At 35.1% G+C, this 27,725-nt stretch overlaps 1 protein-coding gene and 1 pseudogene across 2 annotated transcripts in view; both read left to right on the top strand.

The window, feature by feature from the left end:
- IL7 (interleukin 7) overlaps positions 1–16,161 on the top strand; it is a 58,163-nt gene extending 42,002 nt beyond the window's left edge. Inside the window, exons 3-6 of one of the 2 annotated variants that reach the window (XM_023227743.2) lie at positions 8,006–8,086; positions 9,425–9,556; positions 11,515–11,568; positions 14,181–16,161. In XM_023227743.2, coding sequence (XP_023083511.1) covers positions 8,006–8,086; positions 9,425–9,556; positions 11,515–11,568; positions 14,181–14,300 — 387 coding nt within the window. In that variant the 3' untranslated portion in view covers positions 14,301–16,161. The remainder of the gene's footprint in view (positions 1–8,005; positions 8,087–9,424; positions 9,557–11,514; positions 11,569–14,180) is intronic. The other variant, XM_023227744.2, reaches the window with a different exon arrangement.
- On the top strand, positions 15,911–24,779 carry LOC111553179 (annotated as a pseudogene).
- Positions 24,780–27,725: the final 2,946 nt, after the last annotated feature.

Raw genomic sequence — 27,725 nt, 5'->3', positions numbered from 1 at the left:
AGCATATATCTTGTATTTATAACAGTTATCAAGTTGAGAATTGATTGCTGTTATTGGATTAATGTTTTTGCCACCAAATAGTAAACTTCTTGAGGGAAGGAGCCATGTATGATTTTGATCCCTGTTGTATTCCTAATACTAAATGGCACATGGTAAGTGCTAAAGTATTTGATCAAAGAATAAATGACTTTAATTTAAACTAAGAATTAACTATTAAGTCATACTATAATTTGCTAAGCTACTTGACAAATGGCAAAAATTGTAGCAAATGAAATAGAATTCCAGGAACAATATACGCCTTTTTCAAATTTCATACAGAGTAGATTTTCTAAAAAATAAGCAGCGCATTTTCAAAGTCCCCCTAAACAAGGCTTCAGATGGCACAAGGCCATGGATAGGTTGTCATAGTGATGATCAGAAATGAAAATTATTTCTACTATACTTGAAGTCAGGAGTTTGAGACCAGCCTGGCCAACATGGCGAAACCCAATCTCTATTAAAAATATAAAAATCACGGGCTGTGGTGGTGCATGCCTAGAATCCAGTTACTCAGGAAGCTGAGGCAGGAGAATTGCTTGAACCCAGGAGGCAGAGGTTGCAGCGAGCCGAGACTGTGCCACTGCACTCCAGCTTGGGTGACAGATCCCATTTCAAAAAAAAAAAAGCAATGAAATATATTTCTGTAGGGACCAACTTCATTTACAGCAAGAGACATGAGACTGAATATAGTCTATGCCAAAAGTTTCCAATCCTTAGAACCAGCCCTATAAAAAGAAGGAAAAAAGAACATAAAGGAAGCAGCAATCAGCTATGAGCAATAATTAGACATTAGTTTGCTAGCTCTAACACATGTGACCATGAAGAGTAACTGAACCATATTGACTTTTTTTTTTTTTATTATTATACTTTAAGTTCTAGGGTACATGTGCATAACATGCAGGTTTGTTACATATGTATACATGTGCCATGTTGGTGTGCTGCACCCATCAACTCGTCAGCACCCATCAATTCATCATTTATATCAGGTATAACTCCCCAATGCAATCCCTCCCCCCTCCCCATATTGACTTTCTCTCCTAAAAAGATAAATATGAAAAAATTAAGAAGAAAACTGTCCTATGACAGAGAATACAGAAATTGGATAAGAATGAACAGCTGTTTCATTTCATTACCTTTGCCCTTTTCCACCTTTATTTTTGGAAAATTAGTTGATCTAAAAAGCAATAGTTCTCTATCAGTCAGTTTTTGCTACAAACACATACACACACAGAAAGACAGAAAGGCATATAGTAATATGCATTTACCTTAGGTTCACAGGTATACAGTTTAGCTGAGTTTGATTACCTCCACATGTTTCATTCTAAGTCATAAGATGAAAGGAGCAGCTGTGTGGGAATTTTAACATACGCCCACAAATTATTTGATACTCCACCTTACAAGAGGTACAGCTTAAATTCCCTCCTCTTGAGTGTGGATTGGAATTAGTGACTCACTGCAAGGCAATTGAATAATGTGGAAATGGCAGTGTGTGACTTCCATGTAATAAAAGACATGGCTTCCTCCTTGCTTTCTCTTACATTGATACTTGGGGGAAAGTCAGCAACTATCTTGGAAGGATATTGAAGAAAGCCTGTGGAGAAGCTCATGTGGTGAGAAATTGAGGCATTCTGCCAATAACTACATAAATGGGTCATCTTGGGAATAGATCCTCTAGTCCTGATGAACTCCAGGTGACTACAGACATGCCAACATCTTGACTACCTCCTCATGGAAGATGCAGAACCAGAAGCTCCCAGTTAAGCAGCTTCCAAATTCTTGTCTCACAGAAACTATACAGAAAGCATCAATTTCTTACCACATGTCTTTTGGACAAATGCAACATTAATGGACAGAGGAACATACTTCTGTATAGCAGATTAAATAATGGCCACCCAGATAAAAAAAAAAAACTCTAATCTCTGGAAATGTATAAGGTAAAGAAGTCTACAGATGTGATTGAATTAAGAATATTGGTGTGATAAGTTTATTTTGGATTATCTTGGTGGACCCTAAATGCTATCACGAGTTCCTTCTAAGAGAAAAGCAGGAAGAGACTTGACACCCACACAAAGAAGGTAATGTGAAGATGGAGGCAGAGACTGGAGCCATGAGGCGACAAGCCAAGAAACACTGAGGAATGCTGGCAGACAACAGAAGATGGAAGAGGCAAACAATGCATGCTCTAACAGAACCTCTAGAAATGTGAGATAATAAGTTTTTATTGTTCTAAGTCTCCAAGGTTTTGGTAATTTGTTATGTCAGCCATATGGAATGAATACATTCTCTCATTTGGTGAGATTAGATGTTAAATATTGGCTGAACAATAATCTACTCTACTTTAGCATCCCTTCAAAAATAATCAGAAAATTTAAAAGGAACATTATGCACTGATACTAGCAAAATAAATGAACAAATGAATTAACACAAAAATAGGCAAAAGGAAAATGAAGTTATAAGACCACAGTTTAATTATCCATGAAAGCAATGGAAAATGTGAAGTCTCTAAGAAACCAAAGTAAAAAGAGTAAAAATAGTATGAAAGAAACCAGAAAGAAATGAATGTTCTTTGGATTTAGGGTAAATATAGAGACTAAAATAAAAACCGGAAATGAATACTCCATTAAAACAGGCATATGAAAGACAGGATGTGTAAAACCATACAAAATGAAATTGTGTGTGTGTGTGTATATGTATTTGTGTACATACACACACGAAAAGAAAAAGTTCAATAGAAGATTCATTTTTTATGTATTTAGTGTTTCTAAAGAATAGACTTAAAATGTAATTTAAAAATTCAAAGATAGAAGAAAACTATGCTGAAATTAAAGAAGATCTAATTCTATAAATGTAAATAACATTATGTATTTTAAGAACTTGAAAGAAAAGGAGTTGGAAAGTGGCCAAGATGGCCAACTAGAAGTAGCTAGTGTGAGTGGCTCTCACAAGGAGGAACAAAAGGGCAAGTAAATACAGCACCTTCAGTTGAAACATCCAAGTTCTCGCATTGGGACTAATCAAGGAAACAACTTGACCCATGAAGAACATAGAAGAGAAAGTCAGGACGACAGCCCACCTGGGCACGACACCCAGCCAGGTGAACCTCCCCTGCCCAGAGAAGCGGTGAATATATATGTGACCCGGAAACTACACTCTTCCCACGGATCTTTGCAACCTCGAGTTGGGAGATCCCCTCTTGAACCCACTCCACCAGGGCTTTCAGTCTAACACACAGAGATATGGGAGTCTTGGCAGAGCAGCTGCTCAGGCACATGTTGGAGAACAGGAACTGTAGATATTCCAGCTCCAGGCTTCCCGGCAAAAGTAACTGCAACTCCAGAAAAGCAGGAGATTAGATCTGTGTGCATACCCTTAGGATCGAGGCTGAATCCAGGGGCCAAGGAGTGATGGTCTGTGGGCCCCACTTCCATGGTGCCTCAAAGGATAAGATACATTGGCTTGGAATTCCAGCCAGCCACCAGCAGCAGTGTTATGCCTACCTGGGACAGAGTTCCCAGGGAGAGGGGCAGACCACCATCTTCACTGTTTGGGTGAGTCACCTTTTTCAGCCTGCAGGCTTTGAAGAGTCCAAACCGATCAGGGGCAGAAGGGATCCCCCAACACAGCACAACTGCTCTGACCAACATGTGGTCAGACTCAGGTCCCTGAGCCATTCCTTCTTATTGGGCAGGACCTCCCAAGCAGGGCCTCCAGCCATCCCCGCTGGTGTTCTCTGGCCTACAGAGATCTGAAAACTGCCTGGGACAGAGGGCCCAGAGGGAGGGGTGGGCTGCCATCTCTGCTATTTCGGTACTGAGCCTGTCCAGCCTGCAGGCTTTGGAGAGCCCAAGCCAAAAGGCGGTGAAGAGTTACCCCAGCACTGTGCAGCTGCTCTACAAAAGCATGGCCAGACTTCTTCTATAAGTGGGTCCTGATACGCTTCCTCCTGACTGGGCAAGACCTCCCAACCAGGATCTCCAGCCACCTCCTGCAGGTGCGTTCCACCGGGCAACAGGTTCGTACCTCCCTGGGCCAGAGCTCCTAGAAGAAGTGGCAGGCTGCCATCTTTACTGTTCTGCAGCCTTCATTGGTGATACCTTCAGCTACTGAAAAATCCAAGGCAACTAGGGACTGGAGTACACCCCCAGCAAACCACAGCATCCCTATGGTAAAGAGGCTGAATTGTGCCAGGAAAAAAAAGAAAAAAAAAAAAAAAAAAAAACATCCAAAGTTAAGCAACATCGAACATTGAAGGTAGATTAGATAAGCTCACAGAAATGAGAAAGAATCAGAGCAAGAATGCTGAAAACTCAAAAAGCCTGAGTGCCCTCTTTCCTCCAACTGACCTCATTACCTCTCCAGTAAGGGTTCAGAATACCCAGTATAGAGAAGAACTTAATCCTCCTGATAGGGCTGAAAAACACACTACAAGAATTTCATAATAAAATCACAAGTATTAATAGTAGAATAGACCAAACAGAGGAAAGAATTTCAGAGCTTGAAGACTGACTTTATGAAATATGGCGGGCAGACAGGAGTAGAGAAAAAGGAATGAGAAGGAATGAACACAACCTCCAAGAAATATGGAGTACCATATCACACCAGTCAGAATGGCTATAATTAAAAAGTCAAAAAATAACATGCTGGCAAGGTTGTGAAGAAAAGGGAATGCTTATACACTGCTGGTGGGAATGTAAATCAGTTCAGCCATTGTGGAAGATGATATGGCAATTTCTCAAAGACCTAAAGACGGATATACCATTCGACTCAGCAGTCCCATTACTGGGCATATACCCAAAGGAATATAAATCATTCTGTTTTAAAGACACATGTACATGTATGTTCATTGCAGCACTATTCACAATGGCAAAGACATGGAATCAACCTAAATGACCATCAATAACAGACTGGATAAAGAAAATGTGGTACATATACACCATGGAACACCATGCAGCCATATAAAAGAATGAGATCAATGAGATCATGTCCTTTGCAGGGACATGGATGGAGCTGGAGGCCATTATCCTTAGCAAACTAATACAGGAACAGAAAACCAAATACCACATGTTCTCACTTATAAGTGGCAGCTAAATGATGAGAACACATGGACACACACAGGGGAACAATACACATGGGGGCTTTTTGGAGGATGGACAGTAGGAAGAGGGAGAGGATCAAAAAACAACTAATGGATACTACGTTTAGGCTGGGCGCGGTGGCTCAAGCCTGTAATCCCAGCACTCTGGGAGGCCGAGACGGCCGGATCACGAGGTCAGGAGATGGAGACCATCCTGGCTAACAGGGTGAAACCCCGTCTCTACTAAAAAATACAAAAAACTAGCCTGGCGAGGTGGCGGGCGCCTGTAGTCCCAGCTACTCGGGAGGCTGAGGCAGGAGAATGCCGTAAACCCAGGAGGCGGAGCTTGCAGTGAGCTGAGATCCGGCCACTGCACTCCAGCCTGGGCGACAGAGCGAAACTCCATCTCTAAATAAATAAATAAATAAATAACTTCCCCTAAAAAAAAGAACTTAGACAATGTCATGTTTTGTACTAGAAAATACTTCAGTTCAGTCTTATAATCCTGGCTTTTCTCTTTTGATTTACCACATTCATAAAATATTTGAAGAAATTTGCTTATGTGCATGTTGACATATGTTATATATGATTTGTTTCTTCGTCTTTTTTTTTTTTTTTCTGAGACAGAGTCTGGCTCTGTTGCCCAGGCTGGAGTGCAGTGGTGTGATCTCGGCTCACTGCAAGCTCCGCCTCTTGCATTCAAGCGATTCTCCTACCTCAGCCTCCCAAGTAGCTGAGATTACAGGCATGTGCCAACACATCCGGCTAATTTTTTTTTTTTTTTTTTTTTTTTTGTATTTTTAGTAGGAATGGGGTTTCACAATGTTGGCCAGGCTGGTCTGGGACTACTGACCTCGCGAACTACCCGCCTTGGCCTCCCGAAGTGCTGGGATTACAAGCGTGAGCCACCGTGCCCAGCTGTGATTTCTTATTTGCATTTGGACATATGTGACATGTGAATAATAAACAATTATTGTGACTTTGGTCAAGTAATTCTGTTCTTTGTTAAATCAAAAGATGGCCGTCTAAGTTTCTTTCCAACACCATGTATCTATAATTCTTACTCTGAGCCATTCTTCTGACTGGGCATGAATGAAGAGTATTTTAGAAAGCAACAGTAATTGGCAGTCAAATAGATCTATATTGGATGCATTAATAAAATGTACTAAGGTCGATGAATTAATAACTGTGACCTCTATAGGAGTCAACCTTTTAAGGCTATAGTAACACATTTACATTCTGCATCAAGCATTAGGTAAAAAAAAAAAATCAACTGGTATAACATTATCTTTCTGTGGATCTGCCAAAAATAAGTTTTATTAATAACCTAGAACAGCCACCTAACCAATATGGCTTTTTAAATATTCGTGTGTCATGCAATTTGCTAAAATGTTTCAAGAAATTGGCATTCATTATGTGACATATTGTCTCATATGATATTTTTGGTGAATTGGAAGATATCATATAGAGTAGCTGCACATATTTCACCTTCTTTTTTGAGGGATGACATGGTAAAAATTAAAAACTCTATGTTTTATCAAAGAAAAAAATTATGTATGAGTTATTGTCCTATGGGTAAGGGGAAGTCAACATGAAAATAACTTAATAGGCAAATATTAATTATCCACTACATTTTCAGGAATATGTACAATGGCAATGTGAAGATATTTATTGAAAATGTATCTTTTACACTTGAAATGTATGTATTCGGACACTTCTTCCAGACAAAACTGATAGTATATACATTTTAAAATCAGGGTAAACCCAGACATCATCATGCTTTTCATAGGAGATAAGAGTAATGAATACTTTTCTGAGAGGCAGATGAGGATTCAAAGCCCATGACTAAATCCTGCCATTGCTCCACGTCTTATCCTGTTTCTCTGGAGACATTATGTAGGCTAAGATTGCTTTTAGTCCTAGAAGCTCTGATAGCATGGAATTGCTAGTTTGCTGGACAGAGTTAGTCCAACCCGGTGCGTACGAAAATCTGGAACCTTGGGAAGTTTTTCCTAATATCAACTAAATTATTGATTTAGGTAATCTCTACCTTCTTCTACTACATTCCTTACAAATGAAAAAAAAAAAATAGAGCACATACCAGTCTGCTTTCCCACTCCTATGTTTATAATACACACGCATGCAATTACACTGTGTCTCAGGAAAATTCTACCTTAACCATCTCAGAAAATTGGATTGCTAGAAATGTTGTGAATAAATTTCAACCTTAATTCTCACTGTCAATTTCAAAGTACCGTCTAATGCAGATAGGTTTTATCTTCCTTGCACATCCAATTAATTAGTTGTGACTGTTGAAAATACTATGTTGATTATAAGCCTGCAGTCTTGGCTCAACTGAAAAGATGTAAAACAGAGAACTGAAATCTTCTTGGCTAGGAAGGGGTAAAGGTCTTAGGTATGTCATATATTTGTGATTCTTTCTCTTATGTGTTGAACTTTGTATGGATCCCTTAATTCTAATATAAATTCCCTTTCTTGTTGTTTGTTGATAGGAGGAAATTTGACTGAATAACCTCTTAAATTCATCTCAACTTAATGACTTCACATTTTATAATACTTTGTCTATATAGCATAACTTCTAAAATAGATACTTTTATTTCCCTAGATGAGCCAGATTCTCTTAGTGAATTCTGGGATTCAATTATGGGATCCGGGAGGGGCTCTAAATATGAAAGAATTTGTGTACACACTTATTTATCCATCAACAATAGGAAACTATTCCTCATGCTTAGTCAGCTAAGCCAGGCAAAAGTTATTTTCCTTAAAATGCACATATAAATACCAGATATTATAAGATTATTATTTTTATAATTATAAGATATTAGAAAAGTACTCAGTTTTAACTGTATTATTTTATGTTATTTATTACAGGACAGCATGAAAGAAATTGGTAGCAATTGCCTGAATAATGAATTTAACTTTTTTAAAAGACATTTATGTGATGATAATAAGGTAATGATAATTATTTGGAGTTTGTCATTCAAGCTTGATTTTATAGAAGCTTATATTTTTTGTGCCTCTGTTAGAGAATTATATGAATACTATTAATATTTGCAGTCTGACCACATAATTCCCATTGATTAGATCATACTATGGTCCAATTTTATATTTTTGTTTTACAAATAGCCCTGTGCTTATTAGATAAGTTTTTTTCTGTTTAACCATTCTATTTTTTTACCTTGAAAATACTAGAATTGTCGAATTCAAAGACACATCTATCTCTTATTTCTAAATTTCTTTCTTTCTCTTTTTTTTGGAGGCGGAGTCTCGCTCTGTCGCCAGACTAGAGTGTAGTGGCGCAATCTCAGCTCACTGTAACCTCCGCCTCCTGGGTTCAAGCGATTCTCCTGCCTCAGTCTCTCGAGTAAATGGGTCCACAGGCATGCACCACCACACCCAGCTAATTTTGTATTTTTAGTGGAGACAGGGTTTCTCGATCTCCTGACCCAGTGATTCGCCTGCGTCGGCCTCCCAAAGCGCTGGGATTATAGGCATGAGCCACCGTGCCCGGCCTCTAAAAGTTCTTATACAGAAAAATACTTGTTAATGTGATTGCTTGCACACATACAAATATAAGTCATTGGTATAATTTAGTCGGAAGCATCTTGAAACTTTTTCTGTCAGTATTTGCTTATCTCTAAATGATTACCACATCTAGTTGGTATAATGTTACACTTGACAAAACTTAAAAAGTTTATGTCATTTCTCCTTACAGAAACGGGTGTGCTATTTCATAGTCTTTTAAAAACTCACAGTAGCTAAGTTAGCTTCATGGCATCTCAAAACCATAAATTCTTTTTAAAAAATATCTTAATTTAAATAACTGCAAAACTTATGTTTTAGGTGACTACAGTCCTTTATTTTCTTATTATCAGCTATACATCCATAGCTCAAAAGATGCAAGAAATAATAAGAAAAAACCACACATACCTCTTGTAATATATTGTTGCTTCCAGAAGCCTTCTCCTTCGGTTATCATGTTTAAAATTGAATAATCTTGTAATATATTCACATATAAGTGATAAGATCACATAAGCATAATAGAGAAAAGAAACTTTAAAAGTCAAGATAATGATTAAACCAAGTTCCAAGAACTTCTTGCTGTCACCTGTGAGTCAAACAGTTTTAGTTCTGTTACTTGTCAGTCACATGATTAACTGGAATAGAAAGCTGGGGTGGAGGTGGGGCATTATCTACCAATATAGCTCAAGCTCTAGGCTCCTTAAGAAAGCTTATCATTTCTTAATATTTTATTTGAACCATGGCCCTTCTGACTTTTTCTTATAATAGGAAGGTATGTTTTTATTCCGTGCTGCTCGCAAGTTGAGGCAATTTCTTAAAATGAATAGCACTGGTGATTTTGATCTCCACTTATTAAAAGTTTCAGAAGGCACAACAGTACTATTGAACTGCACCGGCAAGGTAAGCTAAGGACTATTTACTTTGAATGAAAATATTAACTACCCCTGTGCCAAGATACCAGTGTTCTCTGGTGATCATATCCATTATTATAGAATCCTAAGTGTTTATTATCATCTAAAGTTAAAGTATATTTACTCAATCCTAGAAGAGGAAAGGCTCGGTTTGGAAATACCTGTTTATATCTTGGCGAGCGTGAATTGTTTGTGAAAGGGGAGTAAAAAATAAATAAATAAATGCTTCATTGCCATAACTTCCAAGGATACTAGGATGATATATTGGGTGGGGAATGGTAAATTTCTATATCTAAAACTCATTAATAGCTTTAATCCATATATGTACACATTTATAAGAACTCCTAGTGAATAAAACAGGAAATCAAATGTATTTAACAAATATCTTTTTATGCTTAAACTAGACATATATATGTCCAACAATTTCCCCTTCTTTAAATAATTTTGATACAAATAGGGCTAATATTTTCCTACATTTCTGCTAGTGGTTATGAACTAAAACAACAAAACCAAATATGGAAGACATCATCTAGAGACTGGACAGCAGTTTCCTTATCTATGAAATGCAGAAAAACATAATATCTATATTGTAGGATTTGAAAGGATTAAATGGCATAACACACATAAAGTGCTTAGTACTAAAATGTTTTCAATATTTAATACAATGTTTTATTTTATTTGTATTATTTACCTCTTTATGGATTTTTACCAGCTGCCACACAAAATCAAAAGGTTATTTTATGGTTTTAAATGTTTTCTTAAATAACATTTTTATGACTTAAAAAATAATTTTGTTTTGTTTGAGCACTAGTAGTTTCCCATGGAAGGTAAAATGGTAAGATTATCTTTGAACCCTATTGATCTGATAAAAATGTAGATTGTCTATTATGTAACTTGGACAGCCTCATTTATCATTGCTTTATGTACTCGATGGAAGCCAGTCTCCTCTTAGTGTGCTGGATTTGCCAAGCTTATTTCCAAACCTAGGTCCTTACGTTTGTCCCCAGAGAGCATTTCTACTTTTTTTTTTTTCTATAAATTGGATCTATTTTGTTCTATGCCTTCAAGGTTCAGCTCAAGATTCATGAAGACTTCCTAGTCTAGTCTACCATTTCTTCATTCCTACTTATAGTTATTTCAAAGTACTGTCTAACGCAAATAGGTTGTTTGTTGCTTGTATATCCAATTAATTAGTTGTGACTGTTGAAAATACTGTTGATTATAAGCCTCCACTCTTGGTTCAACTGAAAAAAGTGTAAAACAGACAACTGATATCACCTCTTGGTCTAGGAAGGGGTAAAGGTCTTAGGTATGTTACATATTTGTGATTCTTTCTCTTATGTGTTGAGCTTTGTATGAATCATCATGTTCCAAAATTAACTGTAGAGAAAGAAAATATGCAAATAATTTAAATCTTTGAAATTAAATTATATTACAACATTGATTAACTTGATACAAGTTACCCTTTTCTTGAAATAACAAGGCAAGATGTTAAAGCAATCAGCTACACTGAATTTTCTTCATGAGCCAGGCATGCTACACGCTTTTTACTACTGTTTTATTTCATTTTGTTTCTGATAAGTGAAGCTTAATAAAATGTATGGCCAGGATTTAACAATTTCTTGTTAACTTTATTTTTATATTATTAAAATTCAAGTTTTATCTCTGCTAGTATACCCTACTATGTTAATTTTTCACAGTGCTAGGCATACCTACAAAATTATGGATTCTGGGTGTTCAGAAGATTGAACTCTCTTGCTTCTTCCTTTACCCTGACATTCCATTTTTAAATCATATTAATGTTTTACTTTCTTAACAATAAGAAATTTAAAGTAGAGTCTCAAATAGATTAGATGAGCTGAAGGTAATATGAAAATTAGCAATTACAAACAATTGGAGGAGCAATGAAGAAATATTCAATATCATAAATGTGACTTTGTTTTTAAGGTTAAAGGAAGAAAACCAGCTGCCCTGGGTGAACCCCAACCAACAAAGAGTTTGGTGAGAATAATTGTATAATTTTCCTTATGGCTCATCAACTTTTCACTCAACTTAATTCCTAATTTTTCATCTTGAATTGTTTCCTTCTTATAGCTGGTTTTGAAATAATTTATCATAACATTGATAAAAGGAGAAGTGAGGTGCCCTTCAAAAATTTGAGTCCTTTAAATTGCATCTTTAAACCCATTATTTTAAAAGAGAAGCTGTTAGGGCAAATGCCAAAGCATTATTTTTTTTAGAAGTAGCAACATTAAAATATTGTAGCTAGTAGGTAAAAGAAATAAACAAATAATTTATGTAGGAGAAAATAAACTAGATGACAAATACATTAAGTAAAAAAGCCATCCCTGTTAGTTTGTAAAGAAATAACAATTAAACAATAAGGACTTATCTTATATCTCTTTTGTTATTGTAGATTGTACAGTATAATATATAATAGTATATAAACATATATTTATACATATACTACTAGATATTATTAGATAAATTATACAATAATATGGAAAATATTTATGAATGACTTAATAAGGCAGAATACTTAACTGGATATGACTAAACTTTAAAATGATATAGATATTAATTAGGTTGAGGCATGGAAAAATGAGCACACCTGGTTCATAAAAGTGATGGATTCTTCTTTTACGTTTCCATTATTTGACCAATAGCTATGTGGCAACATGGAAATTCCTTATTCTTTTCAGAAAAGCAAAGTGAGCCTGTACACTCAGATTTAGGAAACTCTAGGGATTCCATGCAAAGGGGAACATCTGAAATTAATACAGGAGCTAAAAACAATATAAACACCCTGAAGGCTTTCGACTAAGATAATTTGGAAAGGAAGTTTAGAAAAGAAAGGTTGGGTGCGGTGGCTCACGCCTGTAATCCCAGCACTTCGGGAGTCCGAGACGGGCAGATCACGAGGTGGAAAGATCAAGACCATCCTGGCCAACATGGTGAAACCCCATCTCTACTAAAAATACAAAAGTTAGCTGGGCATGGTGCACGCATGTAATCCCAGCTACTCAGAAGGCTGAGGCAAGAGAAACGCTTGAACCCAGGAGGCAGAGGTTGTAGTGAGCCAAGATCGTGCCACTGCACTCTAGCCTGGGCAATAGAGTGGGACTCTATCTCAAAACAAAAACCAAAAAACAAAAAAACAAAACAAAAAAAGACAAGAAAAGAAAACAACAATTTTCCCAGGATGCAGTGGTAAAACTAAGATTCCCTGTTTTTTAGTTTCTAGTGAATGCTTATTCTCAGTGTCCAAGGAAAAGTATGAAATTTTCACATCTATATATTTCAAATCTGCTTAGGCAAGTCAACTTCAACTTGTACTTAAAAAAATTGTCCAGGACCCCTTATTGAAAATAATATGAAAAGTTTGCCTTTATGTTTCCCTTTGAGATCTGTTGTTTAATCTTTGAAATGTATTCTTTAAAAAGTATGTGCTAGTGTTACTAATACATGACAAAAAGAGATCTGAATTTGTGGCCAAATTAAATATAGGACAGAGGAGCTCAAGATTCAGTCATTATATTTACTTGACATATACGGTAGCAGCTTATTTATCTTCCTGCATATCAGTTTTTGCATCTGTGAAATGAGTTCAAATCATCAAGTTCATAAGATGATTAAGCAAATAAAATGAAGTAAATTATGTGAGCACAATACATGACTGAGAGAATACCCAACAACCTGTTATCTAAATTATCTAGTTACTGAATAACTAGTTGTAATAACTAGTTATAATAGTTTTTATATTGTTTGCACATTCATTTACTTAGTAGTGATTGTTGAAAACACTATGTTGATTTTAACCCTCAAGTCTGGGCTCAACTGTAAAGAGTGTAAAACAAACAACTGATATCACCTCCTGTTCTAGGAAGGGGTAAAAGTCACTAGTATGCTTTATATTTGTGATTAACTAGTTGTTGTCTAAGTGTAGAATTACTCTACCCTGCAGTATTTCCATTCTCACAGGTCAGAGAACTCAGAGAAATATAACTGAGTCTATATGGAGTTACTCCTTTATATGTCTGTTCATGCCAAGTATCTCTTTCTTCCTATAGGTTGTACAGGTAGCCCTTTTTAAGATTCTTGTCAGGTGCTAAACCCTAGCTTATGAGGTGGGCATCTGACATACTCTGGTGAAGTTAATTGTTGGAGTAGACCTTAGGGTACAAGCTCCATCAGCTATATCCTTATTAATTATCTTTGGCAAAATAATCTGAGTATTTTCAATGTTGATTATTCTTCCCACTAAAAATACATTTTTCTACATTAAAGAAACTCAACTGAGTAATCTACAATTACCTTTCTCATGAAATTCTAAACAGTATTATTATGTCCACTGTTAAACTGTGAAACTGGAGGTCAGCTGATATAGCTCTTTGGAGAATCCTAAATCTTTAATCACACCAACTTTGAATTTTCTACGTGTCATTTATCACAAGGGTAGTTAGAAACCATCATCTTTAAAATGTCACACAAAATTCTACCTTTTCATTGCACCAGTTTTTCAGCATAAAGTAATATGATGAAAAATTGAGTATTTTAAAATATATATTTTTGTACAAATGTGAAGTTTAAACTTTTAAAACTCTATTCTCTAGGAAGAAAATAAATCTTTAAAGGAACAGAAAAAACTGAATGACTCGTGTTTCCTAAAGAGACTACTACAAAAGATAAAAACTTGTTGGAATAAAATTTTGATGGGCACTAAAGAACACTGAAAAATATGGAGTGGCAATATAGAAACACGAACTTTAGTTGCATCCTCCAAGAATCTATCTGCTGCAGTTTTTCAGAGTGGAATGCTTCCTAGAAGTTACTGAATGCACCGTGGTCAAAACGGATTAGAGCAATTGAGAAATGCATATTGTATTACTAGAAGATGGATACAAACAATGGAAACTGAATGCTCCAGTCAACAAACTATTTCTTACATATGTGAACATATATCAATCAGTATAATTCTGTACTGATTTTTGTAAGACAATCCATGTAAGTTATCAGTTGCAATAATACTTTTTAAACCTGTTTAAGTATTTCCAGACATTAAATCTATGAAGTATATAATGGTTTCAAAGATTCAAAATTGACATTGCTTTGCTGTCAAAATAATTTTTTGGTTCACTATGAATCTATTATACTGTATTTAGAGAGAAAATTGTCATCTTCTGTGCTGGAGATGTTTTAGGGTTAACAATGATATATGGATAATGGCCATGAGAATAAGAGAGTCATATACCTAAGTAAGCAACAGCATAGTAAGGTCCAAGATACCTAAAAGAGATTTCAAGAGATTTAATTAATCATGAATGTGTAACACAGTACCTTCAATAAATGGTATAGCAAATGTTTTGACATGAAAAAATGATAATTTCAAAAAAATAAAATAAAATAAAAATAAATTCACCTAGTCTAAGGATGTTAAACCTTAGTACTGAGTTACTTTGTCATTTATATAGATTATAACTTATCTAAGTAAGTTTGCAATTTGGGAGGTATATTTTTAAGATAATAATATATGTTTACCTTTTAATTAATGAAATATGTATATTTAATTTTGACACTATATCTGTATATAAAATATTTTCATACAGTATTACAAATTGCTTACTTTGGATAACATTTCTCCTTTGATAAAATAAATGAGCTATGTATTAACACTGCCAGATTCAGTTAATAAATCTCAACAGAATTTTTAAGATGAGATTTTTAATACTACACTGCTCTTTGATTTTCTACTTTCATTGAATGTATGGCCTTTAATAGCCTATTACCAACAATCAACATGAGACAGTACCTTCTATGTTAAATTTTAGTCTTTTAAAAGAAACCTGTATGGAAATGTCTGCAGTCTTCATTCACTGATAAAGGGAAATGGAAACACTATTCTAAGCAGGCCAAAATCCACAAATAGCTGTCAGTTTGCATTGCACTGAACTCATATCCTTCATGCTCTTTCTCAGCCTCATCACCATCTAGTTACGTGCTGATGGGCTTTATTTGATCTACAGAGGATGCTCTGGTGACACCCTCAGTGTGTGTGGGTAACACCTTCCTGCCTTCTGTCACTTTCCTTGACCCATATGACATTTCACCTTCACTGGTGCAAAAGCTGTATAGAATTGTATACACTTCTGTACAATTTACTGAACTGCCCTGTTAACAGGACTTTGAGTCAAGTACTTTTTTCTGTTTGATTATCACTGTTAACTCCAGAAAGATGAGTTGACTAACTCTTTTTAGAAGCAAATGATTCTTCACCAAGCTTTCTTTCTTCAGATGGACTTTTCTAAGTAGGCTATGCTCCCTCCATCATAAAACATGGTCAACCATGTGGTATATCTCTACCCTGATTACTGGAGCTATTGGTAAACCATTAGTTAGAGAAATGAGGAAATTTACATTTCTAAAGGTAAACTCTTCAAACTATCCTTGAAAATGTTTCCTTCAAGGCTATCTATAATGTTCCCTAATAGTGTTAAAAAAATATATTCTCCCTGAGATTGTGGCAAAATAAGGGTCAATATTTTTTAAATGCTTGTTTAAAAACATTATTAAAATTTTCTTCCTTGGTTTCTGTCATTTGTTATAGATTTGAATTTTTGAGAAAATTGGACTCAAACAGTGTATTCAGCTTGTACTGTGTGCCAAACGTTTGGAAAAATTACCCATACACTTATTGTTGCATTTTCTTTCTTTGTTTCCTATCCACTAGCAAGATAGATTGGCTAATAATGATTTGGGAGAGTATAAGTATATCTACTCCAAAATTAGAGACTTATCTCAATAAATATTTTCTTTTAAATATATATGTAGATGTTTTAAGTCAGAATTTTCTAAAGTTTGTCCCAAGAAATGCTAATCCTTGTCATTGCTACAAAAAGAAAAAAAATAAGGAGGAAAGATACTTATTTTTGACGTGAGTTAAATTTTCTCTTGGAGGTTCACAATTCATGTAAGTATGTTAAAGGCTCTGAAAACTCATTCATGTAGCTGTGAAAAAAAAATTAATAGTAATATAGCATTTCTAAAACTTACTTGATTATATAACATATTTTTACATTAAAAAACCCTAACCTAACACAAGGTTAATATAATTCATGGAATTAAAGCTAATATAACAGCAAGGAGAATCCTGCTTTACACAAAGGGTTTTGGTTAAAAGTATTTTAAAACAGGTTTTCATGTAATATGCAATATGTAAAATTGATCCATGGGAAACCTGAACTAGAAAAGTTTCTTTGCTTTAGGCCATACTTTCATTGACAGTCAACTTAAGAAGGACATATTGCCAACCCTACCACGCCATATAAATATTTCTCTAGAAACATGTATCTTGTATTGTAGGTCAGATAATCTTTATGGTGTTCTGTATGTGCAATCTTCATTCATCATGTTCTTACTGCTTAGAATGTTGTTGCGAATTCTATGCCAGTCTTGCTTAAGGTCCAAGGGGCATCTCAATTCCTTTTCCTCAATTGCTATGACTTCCATGATAATTCTAGATAATATTAATATATGTTCCCTTAGTTGTTCATAGCACTTAAGCCTGCATCATTCATTATTGTTTGACCAGATTCATCTTAATACTTTATCTTAAATACAATTTAAATAATCTGTTCATTTGAAATGTTTTATCTACCCTAAAATAATTATGATCTTTGTCTTTCCTTCAGCTCCTAAGGGGAAAAGCTAGACATACGGTAGTTAGCAAGTCTACAGGAACTGCATTGTGCCACTCTGTTATTAATATCCATTTAAATCATCTAGAAAACACATTTCTACAATAAAATATAATTTACTTAAAGATGGGTATGATAGGACCACAAAACATAACTAATTTAGGACAATATGGCCCAACAATTTTATGTACTCAAAATCACCATGCATTCTGGGTGCATTCAGGATTATATGGCAGAATTTTCCTTGATTTCTAAATTTCAATTGTTGTGAAACATCTTTTAGCTTTGATTCTTACTAAATAATATAATCTATGGAAATATCATAGGACAAGACAATGAAATAAGTAGGTGTAATGCTAATTACAAATTCTAAAAGTTTTTTATGTCTAAATATAAAAATACATGCAGTCATAGACCCATAAAGTTAATATTTGAGAAAGGTGCTAAATCATCATTTTGTCTTGGGAATAATCTGGGGTTTGCTTTGCATCCGTCACATAAAAAGTGGTAAGAATGAAGTGCATTTTTCTATATAAGGCAACAATTTTCTAAATGGAGGAGAGGTCATTGTTACTTAAGATACTGTTCTAAAAGTGAGCTAATTTCATATTCATATTTTACATGAAGAAAGTTAAGTGGCAACATTAACATTTAGTTGTTTATTGTTGATTACTGATTTATTCTTTTTCTTCAATCTAAGTGTTTCGTTCTTTCTGAAGCTGTCCCAGACAAAACTGATCATTCCTTCATGTGTGCCTCCACTGCTCAGCTCAACAAGTAACTCTTAATAACCTACCACCTGTTACCTCTGGGAGGGGGACATATGTTTGCCAATTTCTATCTTCAAGGCTTATAACAAATTTTCTTATATTTGAAATAATCTGATTCAAATGAGAACTTTAACCTAAAAATTTAATTGGAAAGAAAACCTTATAACATATTCTGGAAATGGTCCAAATACTATCACAAATGGAAGGAGTTCAGCTTGAAGAGCATCCAATCAAGTGAGGTAAAAGTCTTCTAGTAGAACCAGCATGATCTTCCAGAAAATTACAAAGTAACCATTATCTACCCCATCATCTCTTTCTTGCCTGGCATCCCCAGAGCTGAAGAAAGGGAAGAAAAATAATGGATTTTTTTTTTAATTGCCATGAAAAATCTTAATGTAAAGACTAATGCATCTTGCTGCTTAAGAGAAAGGTGTTACTTTCCCACGGGGTAAATTAAATACTAGGATTGAGACTAATCTGTTCACAGCCAAATAGGGGTTTACTGAAGCTGCAACGTTTAAATAAAGACCACTTATTGGGAAGATGCAACAAAAAACATATAATTCATTCACTCAACAAATAGCATCCATCTCTGGTGTGCCAGTTCTGGCCCTGGAGGTACAACAAAGTCCCTGCCTTCATGGAGAATATACCTTAGAAAAGGAAAAACAGTTAGAAAAAAGTTCCATGGGGAGAACATTAGAAAGATTGGTGGAGAAAGGTAGTATTTTAGGTTAGATGAAACAGGAAAGCTTTTTCAAAGAGGAGACATTTGAAAATATTTGATTGGTCTCAAATTTTTAACATTAACTGGCAATATTTACACATTTAATAAATTTAATTGAAGAATCAAAGTGATTTTGCAAGACATCAAAGCAGAATACATCTGCTACAGTACATGATGCCTTCACAGAAATAAATTAGGAAATTATTAAATGTTAGACTTTGAAGTATAGTCTATTGCCCTGAAGAGTTGCAAAGGGAGTACAAAGCATTCCCATACACCCTTTACCAAGTTTCTGTTCCTCTAAAAAGGGATACTTACATAACCATGGTATATTTATCCAGACTAGAAAGTGGCATTTTTGTGTGCGTGATAGTGACTGTGCTGTGCATTGTGGGATATTCCATGGCATCCCTGGTCTGCACCCACTAGATGCCAGTGATCTCCTCCTCCAAGTACTGACAGTCAAAACTGTCTCTATACATTGTCTCTGGGAGACAAAAGTTACTCCCACTTGAAAGCATTGCTCTAGAAGTTGTAGTTTTATGTTTTACATTTAGGTTCATGACTTATTTTTGTACGAGACATAAAATGTGTATCAAGTTTCATTTTATGCATATGGACATCCAATTGTTTCATCACTATTTGTTGAAAAGACTACTTTCTCAAATGAATTGTCTTTGCACTATTGTAAATTTTGGTAGATTATATTTATGTGTGCCTATTTATGGATGCTCTGCTCTGTTCTGATGATCTATGTATCCTTTCTCCAATACCATAGTTTTGATTACTATGGCTTTATAACATTTCTAGAAATTAGGTCATTCGAGTCCTCCAGTTTTTATTTTTCAAAGTTGTTTTGGCTATTCTAGTTGCTTTGCTCTTCTATATACATTTTATAATCAGTCTATCAAATCAGTAAAAAAAAGCTTGTTGGAATATCAGCAGAGATTGCACGGAGACTATAGATTAAATTGGGGGAGAAATGGCATTTGTACTCTGTTATTCCTTGGGATTAAGGAACATGGTATATTTCTCTATTTAGTTTTTCTTTGAATTCTTTCCTTAGTGTTTTATAGTTTTCAGCATACACATTCTATACCTATTTCATTAGATATACGCATGACTATTTGGGTTTGTATGCACATGTCTGCTTTTACAAATGGTATTATAATATTCAAATTCAGAATTCATAGCTGATATATAATAATGACTTACTTTTGTATATTGTTCTTATATCCTATGGATACAGGATTATTAAACTCACTTATTAGTTCTAGCTGTTTATGGAGTGATATTTTCTACAAAGACAGTAATGACATCTGCAAAATAGAAATCTTGCCTCTGTGAACATAGAACTTTATGAAATCTCACTTTTAAAATTCTTAATTTATCTTCTGCATAGCCCCCCAGCCAAGATTGTGTCAACTTACTTTCTGATGTTTGTATTATAAAATTAATAGATATATTGAATTTGCCTTTTAAAATTACCCATTGCCCCCTCATCAGAAGGTTTAGATACGGGGTTTGTCACTCTACTGCTATTAAGAAATTCAGCACTAAATTAATAGTCATAAAGAATTATGATACATTTCTACATTTCCACCTCAAGCAAATTTCAAATTTTCTAGTTTGACTCTTAAAATATAAACAAATACTTGTTATTGAAATATGTCAATCATTCCTTGGAATGTCGACATGACCTGAAAAGGATTCTGCACTATTACTTTTCTTTTAATTTTATTAATATTCTGCACATGCATTCTAAGTGGCCATGTTCTTTAATCATGTGAACTCATTCCTCTGTCCCAACTAAAGGGAAGAGAGAATAAGGCAACTCCCCTAAGTGCAACTAATTAACAGGCTGGCTAATAACCTATTACATATGTCATGCAGCTTGAAAAGATGTGGTGATTGACGTGCTCTATGCCAGGAATTACAACCACAATTTCACATGAATTTGCTCCAAATCACAATGAAAAGGAGAAGAAGTTGCAAGGTTTAATTAAGTTGGGCACTGGCAAGCTGAAAGAAAAGGAAAGCAAAAAAGATACACCACAGTGAAGAAGACAACAGAGAATAGACAGATGAACTAAGAGAGGCATAGAGGTCCACAGATATACTAGTCCTTGGAGCTTTCTCGGGTCCTAATGGTCTCAGGACCTTTCTCAGGACCAGTTTTTATCCATATGCACCTTCTGTCAAACTCTTTTTCTCAAGGTAACTAAAAGGATCTCTGTCCCTTGTATATGAAAGTTCTATTGAGATTATTTTACATTGATGAATGAGGAAATGACAATGAAAAGTAAATTTATGAACATTAGATACTATAATAAGAAACCAGAATTAATGACTAATCTTTGCATCCTAAGCAAGACAAAGTAGTTGAGTCAATAACAAATAGGGCTTTATTTCTAATGAGTGGGACTAAGGATGAGAGATTAGAGGACAGGAGGGCACTATTACGGAAATTGATCATTTTGTTTTACACTCAGGTGAGGGAGGAAAGTCTCAGTTTGCTTCAACTCTACAATATACCATGTAATACTTTTCTTAAAACTGAGTGCTGCCAGGCGCGGTGGCTCAAGCCTGTAATCCCAGCACTTTGGGAGGCCGAGACGGGCGGATCACGAGGTCAGAAGATCGAGACCATCCTGGCTAACATGGTGAAACCCCGTCTCTACTAAAAAATACACAAAAAAACTAGCCGGGCGAGGTGGCAGGCGCCTGTAGTCCCAGCTACTCGGGAGGCTGAGGCAGGAGAATGGCCTAAACCTGGGAGGCGGAGCTTGCAGTGAGCTGAGATCCGGCCACCGCACTCCAGCCTGGGCGACAGAGCGAGACTCCGTCTCAAAAAAAAAAAAAAAAAAAAAACAAAAAACAAAACAAAAAAAAACCTGAGTGCTAAGAATACTTAATCTGATCAATACCACTTTAGGGAGGAATGGGAGACAATTATTTTCTCTTGCTTTTATGTCTCACTAATTTAGGGGCTAAAAAGTATATTCAGGTTATATGTTTAAGCCAGATCAGGTCACTCTCTTATTCCCATCTTACTCTGAGTAAGCCAAAGTCATATGAATGGCCTCTAAAGCATACATAATCCGGCTGGCTGGTTACATGACTAATTTTCTCCTGTTTTCCATGCACACACCATTCCAGAGGCACTGGGCTCCCACCACAGAGCCTGTGCTCTTATTTAACCCTTTTCATGAAATACTCTTTCCTCTCTTGTACATTTGTACATATCAATCATATTGAATACCCTAACAGAAAGCACTAAATGTTAACGGAAAATAATTCAAGAAACAAGTGTAGTAAACAAAAAAAGATACACAATAATGGCTCACCCCTCTTTCAGGTCTGTGCTCAAATATCACTTTTTCAATGAAATCATCCCTGAACACCCTATCTAAAATTGTAACCCTCTTCCACCCTCTCTCACATTTTCCTTCTAACCCCCTTTCCCATGCTTTTTCTCCATGGCATTGTCAGAATTTAATGTGAAGCATATTTACTTGCTTGACATACTTATTTTCAATCTTCACATATCAGAATGTGAACTCAAAAAAACAGAGATTTTTGACTGCATTGTTCACTGCACCTAAAATAGTGCCAAGTGGGAATTAAATAAAATAAATATTTGATCAATATCTAACATGCACATATATCTAATATTATGTAATAAATAATTCATAACATTTACCGAGGCCTATTAAATGTCACAGATTGTGGCAAAGATTTTATACATGTTACTGATAATCCTCAAATTCATCCTGCAAGATGCATATAATTATACTCAAAGCACACTTCTTAAATTCAGTTTGTGGTTATCTAACACTATGATTGGGTTAAGGAAGCTGTCTTGTTTCAGTATATTGAATATTCTTTCCAGTAAAATATGATTTTAACACATCCCCCATTACTTCAGCCACTGTAAAAGGAAAGTACAAGTCATACCAAATTTGGTTGTTGAAGAGTTTTTGAGTGCAAACAGCAGATCCCAGTCCAGTCAGTTTAAGCAAAAAATAATAATAATAACTAAAAGCTATTGGGAAATGCACAGAATCTCTGGGAGAGCCAGATAGTCAAGTTTGGAGGCTGTTCAGGAAGAAACAATGCCCAAGTTATAATCACAAACTTGGCACTCTTTCTGGCTGAACAGCCTCCAAACTTGGAGGGGAGAGCAGTCAGTTAAAGTGCTACCATGGGGAACAGGCCACATGTTGCAATAAGGGTGTCACTTCTTGATGCTCTGCCGCAGTTACCTTAGAAGCTCAGTGTCTCTCCATTAAACTCTACCATCCTCACTAGGAAATGGAGGCTGCAGTGTCCATTTCATATTACTTGTTTCAGAATCCAAGCCTGTTTAGTAGTTCCCAAGTCACATGAATACTCCCTCACTGTAAGAAAGTATAGAAAACTATAAATTCTAGCTACGATTTTGATGCAGTGAGATTTTCACCATGGAAAATTTGCCAAACATAGGATTTTCAAAAGGTGCTAGCCATAATGATGACAAATGTCCATTACAGATAAAAACAAAATTTAGATTTGAAATACATCACAAATCAAAATAATTTTTCACTAGTAGATATGAGTTGGGCAGTGTTTTATATTGTCCAATGCTTTCTACTTAAATTACGGTACCTGAGCCAGTAAGTGGTAAGACCTCTTCCTCCTCGAGAATAGCTTTCTGGTAATGACATCAGTGAGAAACAGTCTTTCTAGTGATATGAGAGGGAGAAACATGACAGTGTTTACTAAAAGGGAAGGGCATGAGAATAGACTGCCTCAGAGAGGGTATAAAGCTGCTCTAGCATACAAGTTGCTTATTCAAATGCATTTTGATTTCACTGATAGTAAGACATATGGAAAAACCTATTTTTGAATTTTCAAATTAATAGTTAATTGAATAGTATGTTTCCAAAGTGAATCACAGTTAAGGAATTAATGTTTAAAATAAAATTTAAAGTTCCTGATATTTCTTGAAGAGTTTATATGAGTTTTCCCTATAAGAATTATACATTTGAGAAGATAAGTAAAAAATATATATTTTTAAAACTTTCTAGTTCTTAAAATGTTCCCCTTGACAATAATTAGAAGAAAAATAATAAAACTTTTTTTTAAATTAAGCTTTAAATAGGCAAATGTATGAAAACAGATCTAAATATTTCATACATATGTAGATATACAGAAATGTAAATATATATTCACCCCAGCTCAACAATAGCATGGCAAAATACCTCTTAAATATTTAGATCAATTGTTTTTATTCTATGCTCTATATAGTAAAACTTTACTTGTATTACCTGGACTCTGAAAATCATAGGTGATAAAAAGAGAAAGAAAAAAAAAAAAAACCTGTTTTAAAATGTTCTCTTGCTGGTCGGATTCCGAGCTCTCCTAGCTCTTCCCCGTGGCTGACCTTGAGGAGTTGTGGGTTTCTTCACCAGCCCCCAGAACCTCCCTTTTCTCCCTCACCTTCAGACGCCTTTCAGCATCTTCCCCACATGTCCAGTGAGTTTGGGCTGGCCAGTTCTGAGCACGAGCAACGGCCGAATGGTAGACCTGCTGAAGAAAGTGGAGATGCAGATCAGAGATGCAGTATTTTCATTAACCAATTTCTTGAGGTCACATCTGCAGTATCAGCTCAAGTGGAAGAACTTGTCTTCAAATGTACAGAAAATGCATGTTTCCTTAAAACCTGGTGGGACCTCTGGAAAGAAGGCTATGATTCTTTGAAACCTGATGACTGATTTGGCATGCTTAGTTATTAATGATTGTGTCATAACTCATACTTCCTCATATATGATATTTGCACATGTACTACATGTATAGAAAGATCTCTTTCCAGCAGTTCTGTATACACTCAGAATAATTTTTTTTCTTGGTTTTCTTGGCTTTTGTAAAAGCAGGAAGCTGATGCTATTTTTATTGCTGACCAGTACTTGTTTATCCATTAGTATTTTCTGCCCTTTAAACTTTTTTATAATCCTTTATGAAAGTTAATTTCATCAGTAGATAGTTAATAGTGTCAAAGTGCTACCAGTGGCAAACTAGGTAGATCGTTATTTGTTTTCAACAAGATGCCAAGCATGTCAGAGTTTGAAGTTGAGCTTAAACTTAAGTACAAGGGGAGGTAATTTTAAGGTTGCCAGTGATAGATGCAGTTCCATTAGGTTTAGTTCTCCAGAGCTAATGATTATTTCTGATTTATTTCTACATCCCTAGCGCCTAAAACAGTGTCACACAGTAGTCACTAAATGTTTAAAAGAGTGGACAAACATAATTAAAAGCTATTTTCCTTCCTATATATAGCATGAATATTGTAATTGCTTCTCTAGAAAATGTATGAATCCAAACTTTACTAACTTGAGGAAAAACATTCTCTTTATAGAGATTTGAACTTTGATGACAGCTTTCATATATATATATATATATATATATATATATATTATATATATTTGTAATTTTCTATTTTCATAGAAGGCTTTCCTTTGGAAAATGAAAGACTATCTAGAAAGAATGCATACCTTACTCCCTATTTTTATGGTTACTATTTTTACAGTTCTTTTTTTTTTTTTTTGTAGTTGGTATTTTTATATGTTTGATTGCTATCTTTATTTATTTATTTATTTATTTATTTATTTATTTATTTATTTTTTGAGACAGAGTCTCGCTCTGTCGCCCGGGCTGGAGTGCAGTGACCGGATCACAGCTCACTGCAAGCTCCGCCTCCCGGGTTTACGCCATTCTCCTGCCTCAGCCTCCCGAGTAGCTGGGACTACAGGCGCCCGCCACCTCGCCTGGCTAGTTTTTTGTATTTTTTGGTAGAGACGGGGTTTCACCATGTTAGCCAGGATGGTCTCGATCTCCTGACCTCGTGATCCGCCCGTCTCGGCCTCCCAAAGTGCTGGGATTACAGGCTTGAGCCACCGTGCCCCGCTGATTGCTATCTTTAAAGTACCTTATCAAATTTATGGCTCTGTGCTGTTACCTTTTGAGCTTTGCAAACTGTTTACATAATAATTATAAAGTTACTTTGTTTCCAATGCATCAAACTTAAATGATGTGATTGTTTTTCTACTATTTGGCCTTAATGACAATGCTCTATTTTGTTTGTCCTGTATTTATATTGCTTTTGGTATTTTGTATTATGTGTCAAGGATAAGCCAATTAATTCTCTACCATATATAACTTCTGAACATATATGGCATCTTAATTCTTTGTAGATATGGAGATATGTACAGAACTATATTCTAAAGTCCCAGAATGGGGCTATGAAAGGGGACAGATGGATGGGCAAAGAATAGTTTTGTTTATCATATTAGATCATAGTTCTTGATTAGTTGTTTTAGTTAAAGATCACACATAGGGTGTGATTTCTATACCAAAGACATGCTTATTTCAGTATCAGAAAAACATTTTTCTTACACATCCTGAAAATTGCAATTTTTAAAATGTGCAAAATTCTTACTGAAAGCAAAAAATAAAAGTTTAAAAATTTAAAAAATAGAATGTCTTCTTGAATGACATTTAGGAAAAATAACTTCATTAAAATTATACCTATAATTGATAGACCACTTTCAGCAATACAGCTATTATAAAAACAAACTAGCTTAACTAGATCCCAAGACATTTGTGAACATTAGAAAACAATGTAAAAGGTGGCAGTTTCAGATTAAATATTGGCAGATGAACATGATTAACTTTGAAAAACAGAAACCTATTTGCTTTTTAAAAATTATAATGGTAATGTGCATTTATTTTAAAAATTGACAATATAAAAATATAAAAGATAACTTACCAAATATCCTTTGGTAGAAATAAGCACAATATATTGAGAAATATATTTCTAGTCTTTTGTCTATGCACTTTTTTATGTAATTGGAATATTTTATATACAAACATTATTTGAAAATTTTTATCTTAGCAATAAAACAAACTTGTTATACCATTAAAATTATTTAAAATTGCTATAATGGCCAATTTCTTCAATTTTACCCCTCTACAGTACTATTTATCATGTTTTGCAAAAATATTTTCCTATATTCAGATTATTTCCCTAAGTGTGTCTTAGAAATAAAATTACTAGATTATGAAGCACAAATGTTTTAAAGGCTTTTAACGTAAATTTAGTTGACCTTTTCAAAAATTATGATCAATTTATATTTCCACCATCAGTACATAAGGGCATTCATCTTAACGCCTCAGGTTTTCAGTTTTACGATAATTTAAGATTTCTTATTTGATGAGTAAAAACCAGGATTTCACTGTTAAGTGTACTTGACAGTACTCAGCACTACTGGCTGTCTCCTATCCCCAGCCTCGCTGTTGCAAATTCAAAGTAGGCACAGAAGTAGAGGTATTTGGGCAGAGAAAGAAAGAGAGGAAAAAGTGAGGTAAGACTGAACAGCTGGAGTTATCAGCAACTTTTACTCAACATCTCTTTTCCTCAGTCCTCAGGATTACAGAAGCAGTTCACATTTTACAGATCAAACGGACCACATACACGTTCTTTCCACTGCAAACTGTCCTTTCTCCACTAAAAGGTAAAATAGTTCTTGTTCATACTCTGGTTTCCTCCCAAGCACTGGCACAAGGAAGAAAAGAAAAATGGGACATGGTCAGCTGTATAATTTATGGTTCTAAGAAGCTCCCTCTTTAAAATTTCTGCCACACTTTGTTGGTACCTTCATGATAAACAAAAGTTCCATTAAAATAAATCACTTATTTTTGTCCCACGTTGTAATTGTCTGTTTAGGTATCAGTTTCTCCAAATGAATTGTATCAACTTGAGGGTCGACACTTAATCACATCTTATTCTCTTGATCCCCATCATTGCATAACCAGAAAGAGCACATAAAAGCGTTGTTCAATGGTAAGTACAAAGCTTTAGCTTTATGCACCTTACAGTAGTTGGTCTAACCACTTATTAGCTTCCTATTTAAATAGATCATACTCTCA

The sequence above is a fragment of the Piliocolobus tephrosceles genome, chromosome 7 (assembly GCF_002776525.5).
Source record: "Piliocolobus tephrosceles isolate RC106 chromosome 7, ASM277652v3, whole genome shotgun sequence".
Lineage (NCBI taxonomy): Eukaryota > Metazoa > Chordata > Mammalia > Primates > Cercopithecidae > Piliocolobus > Piliocolobus tephrosceles.
The sequence above is the reverse complement of the archived record's forward strand: the minus strand, read 5'-3'. Positions and strand labels throughout refer to the sequence as shown.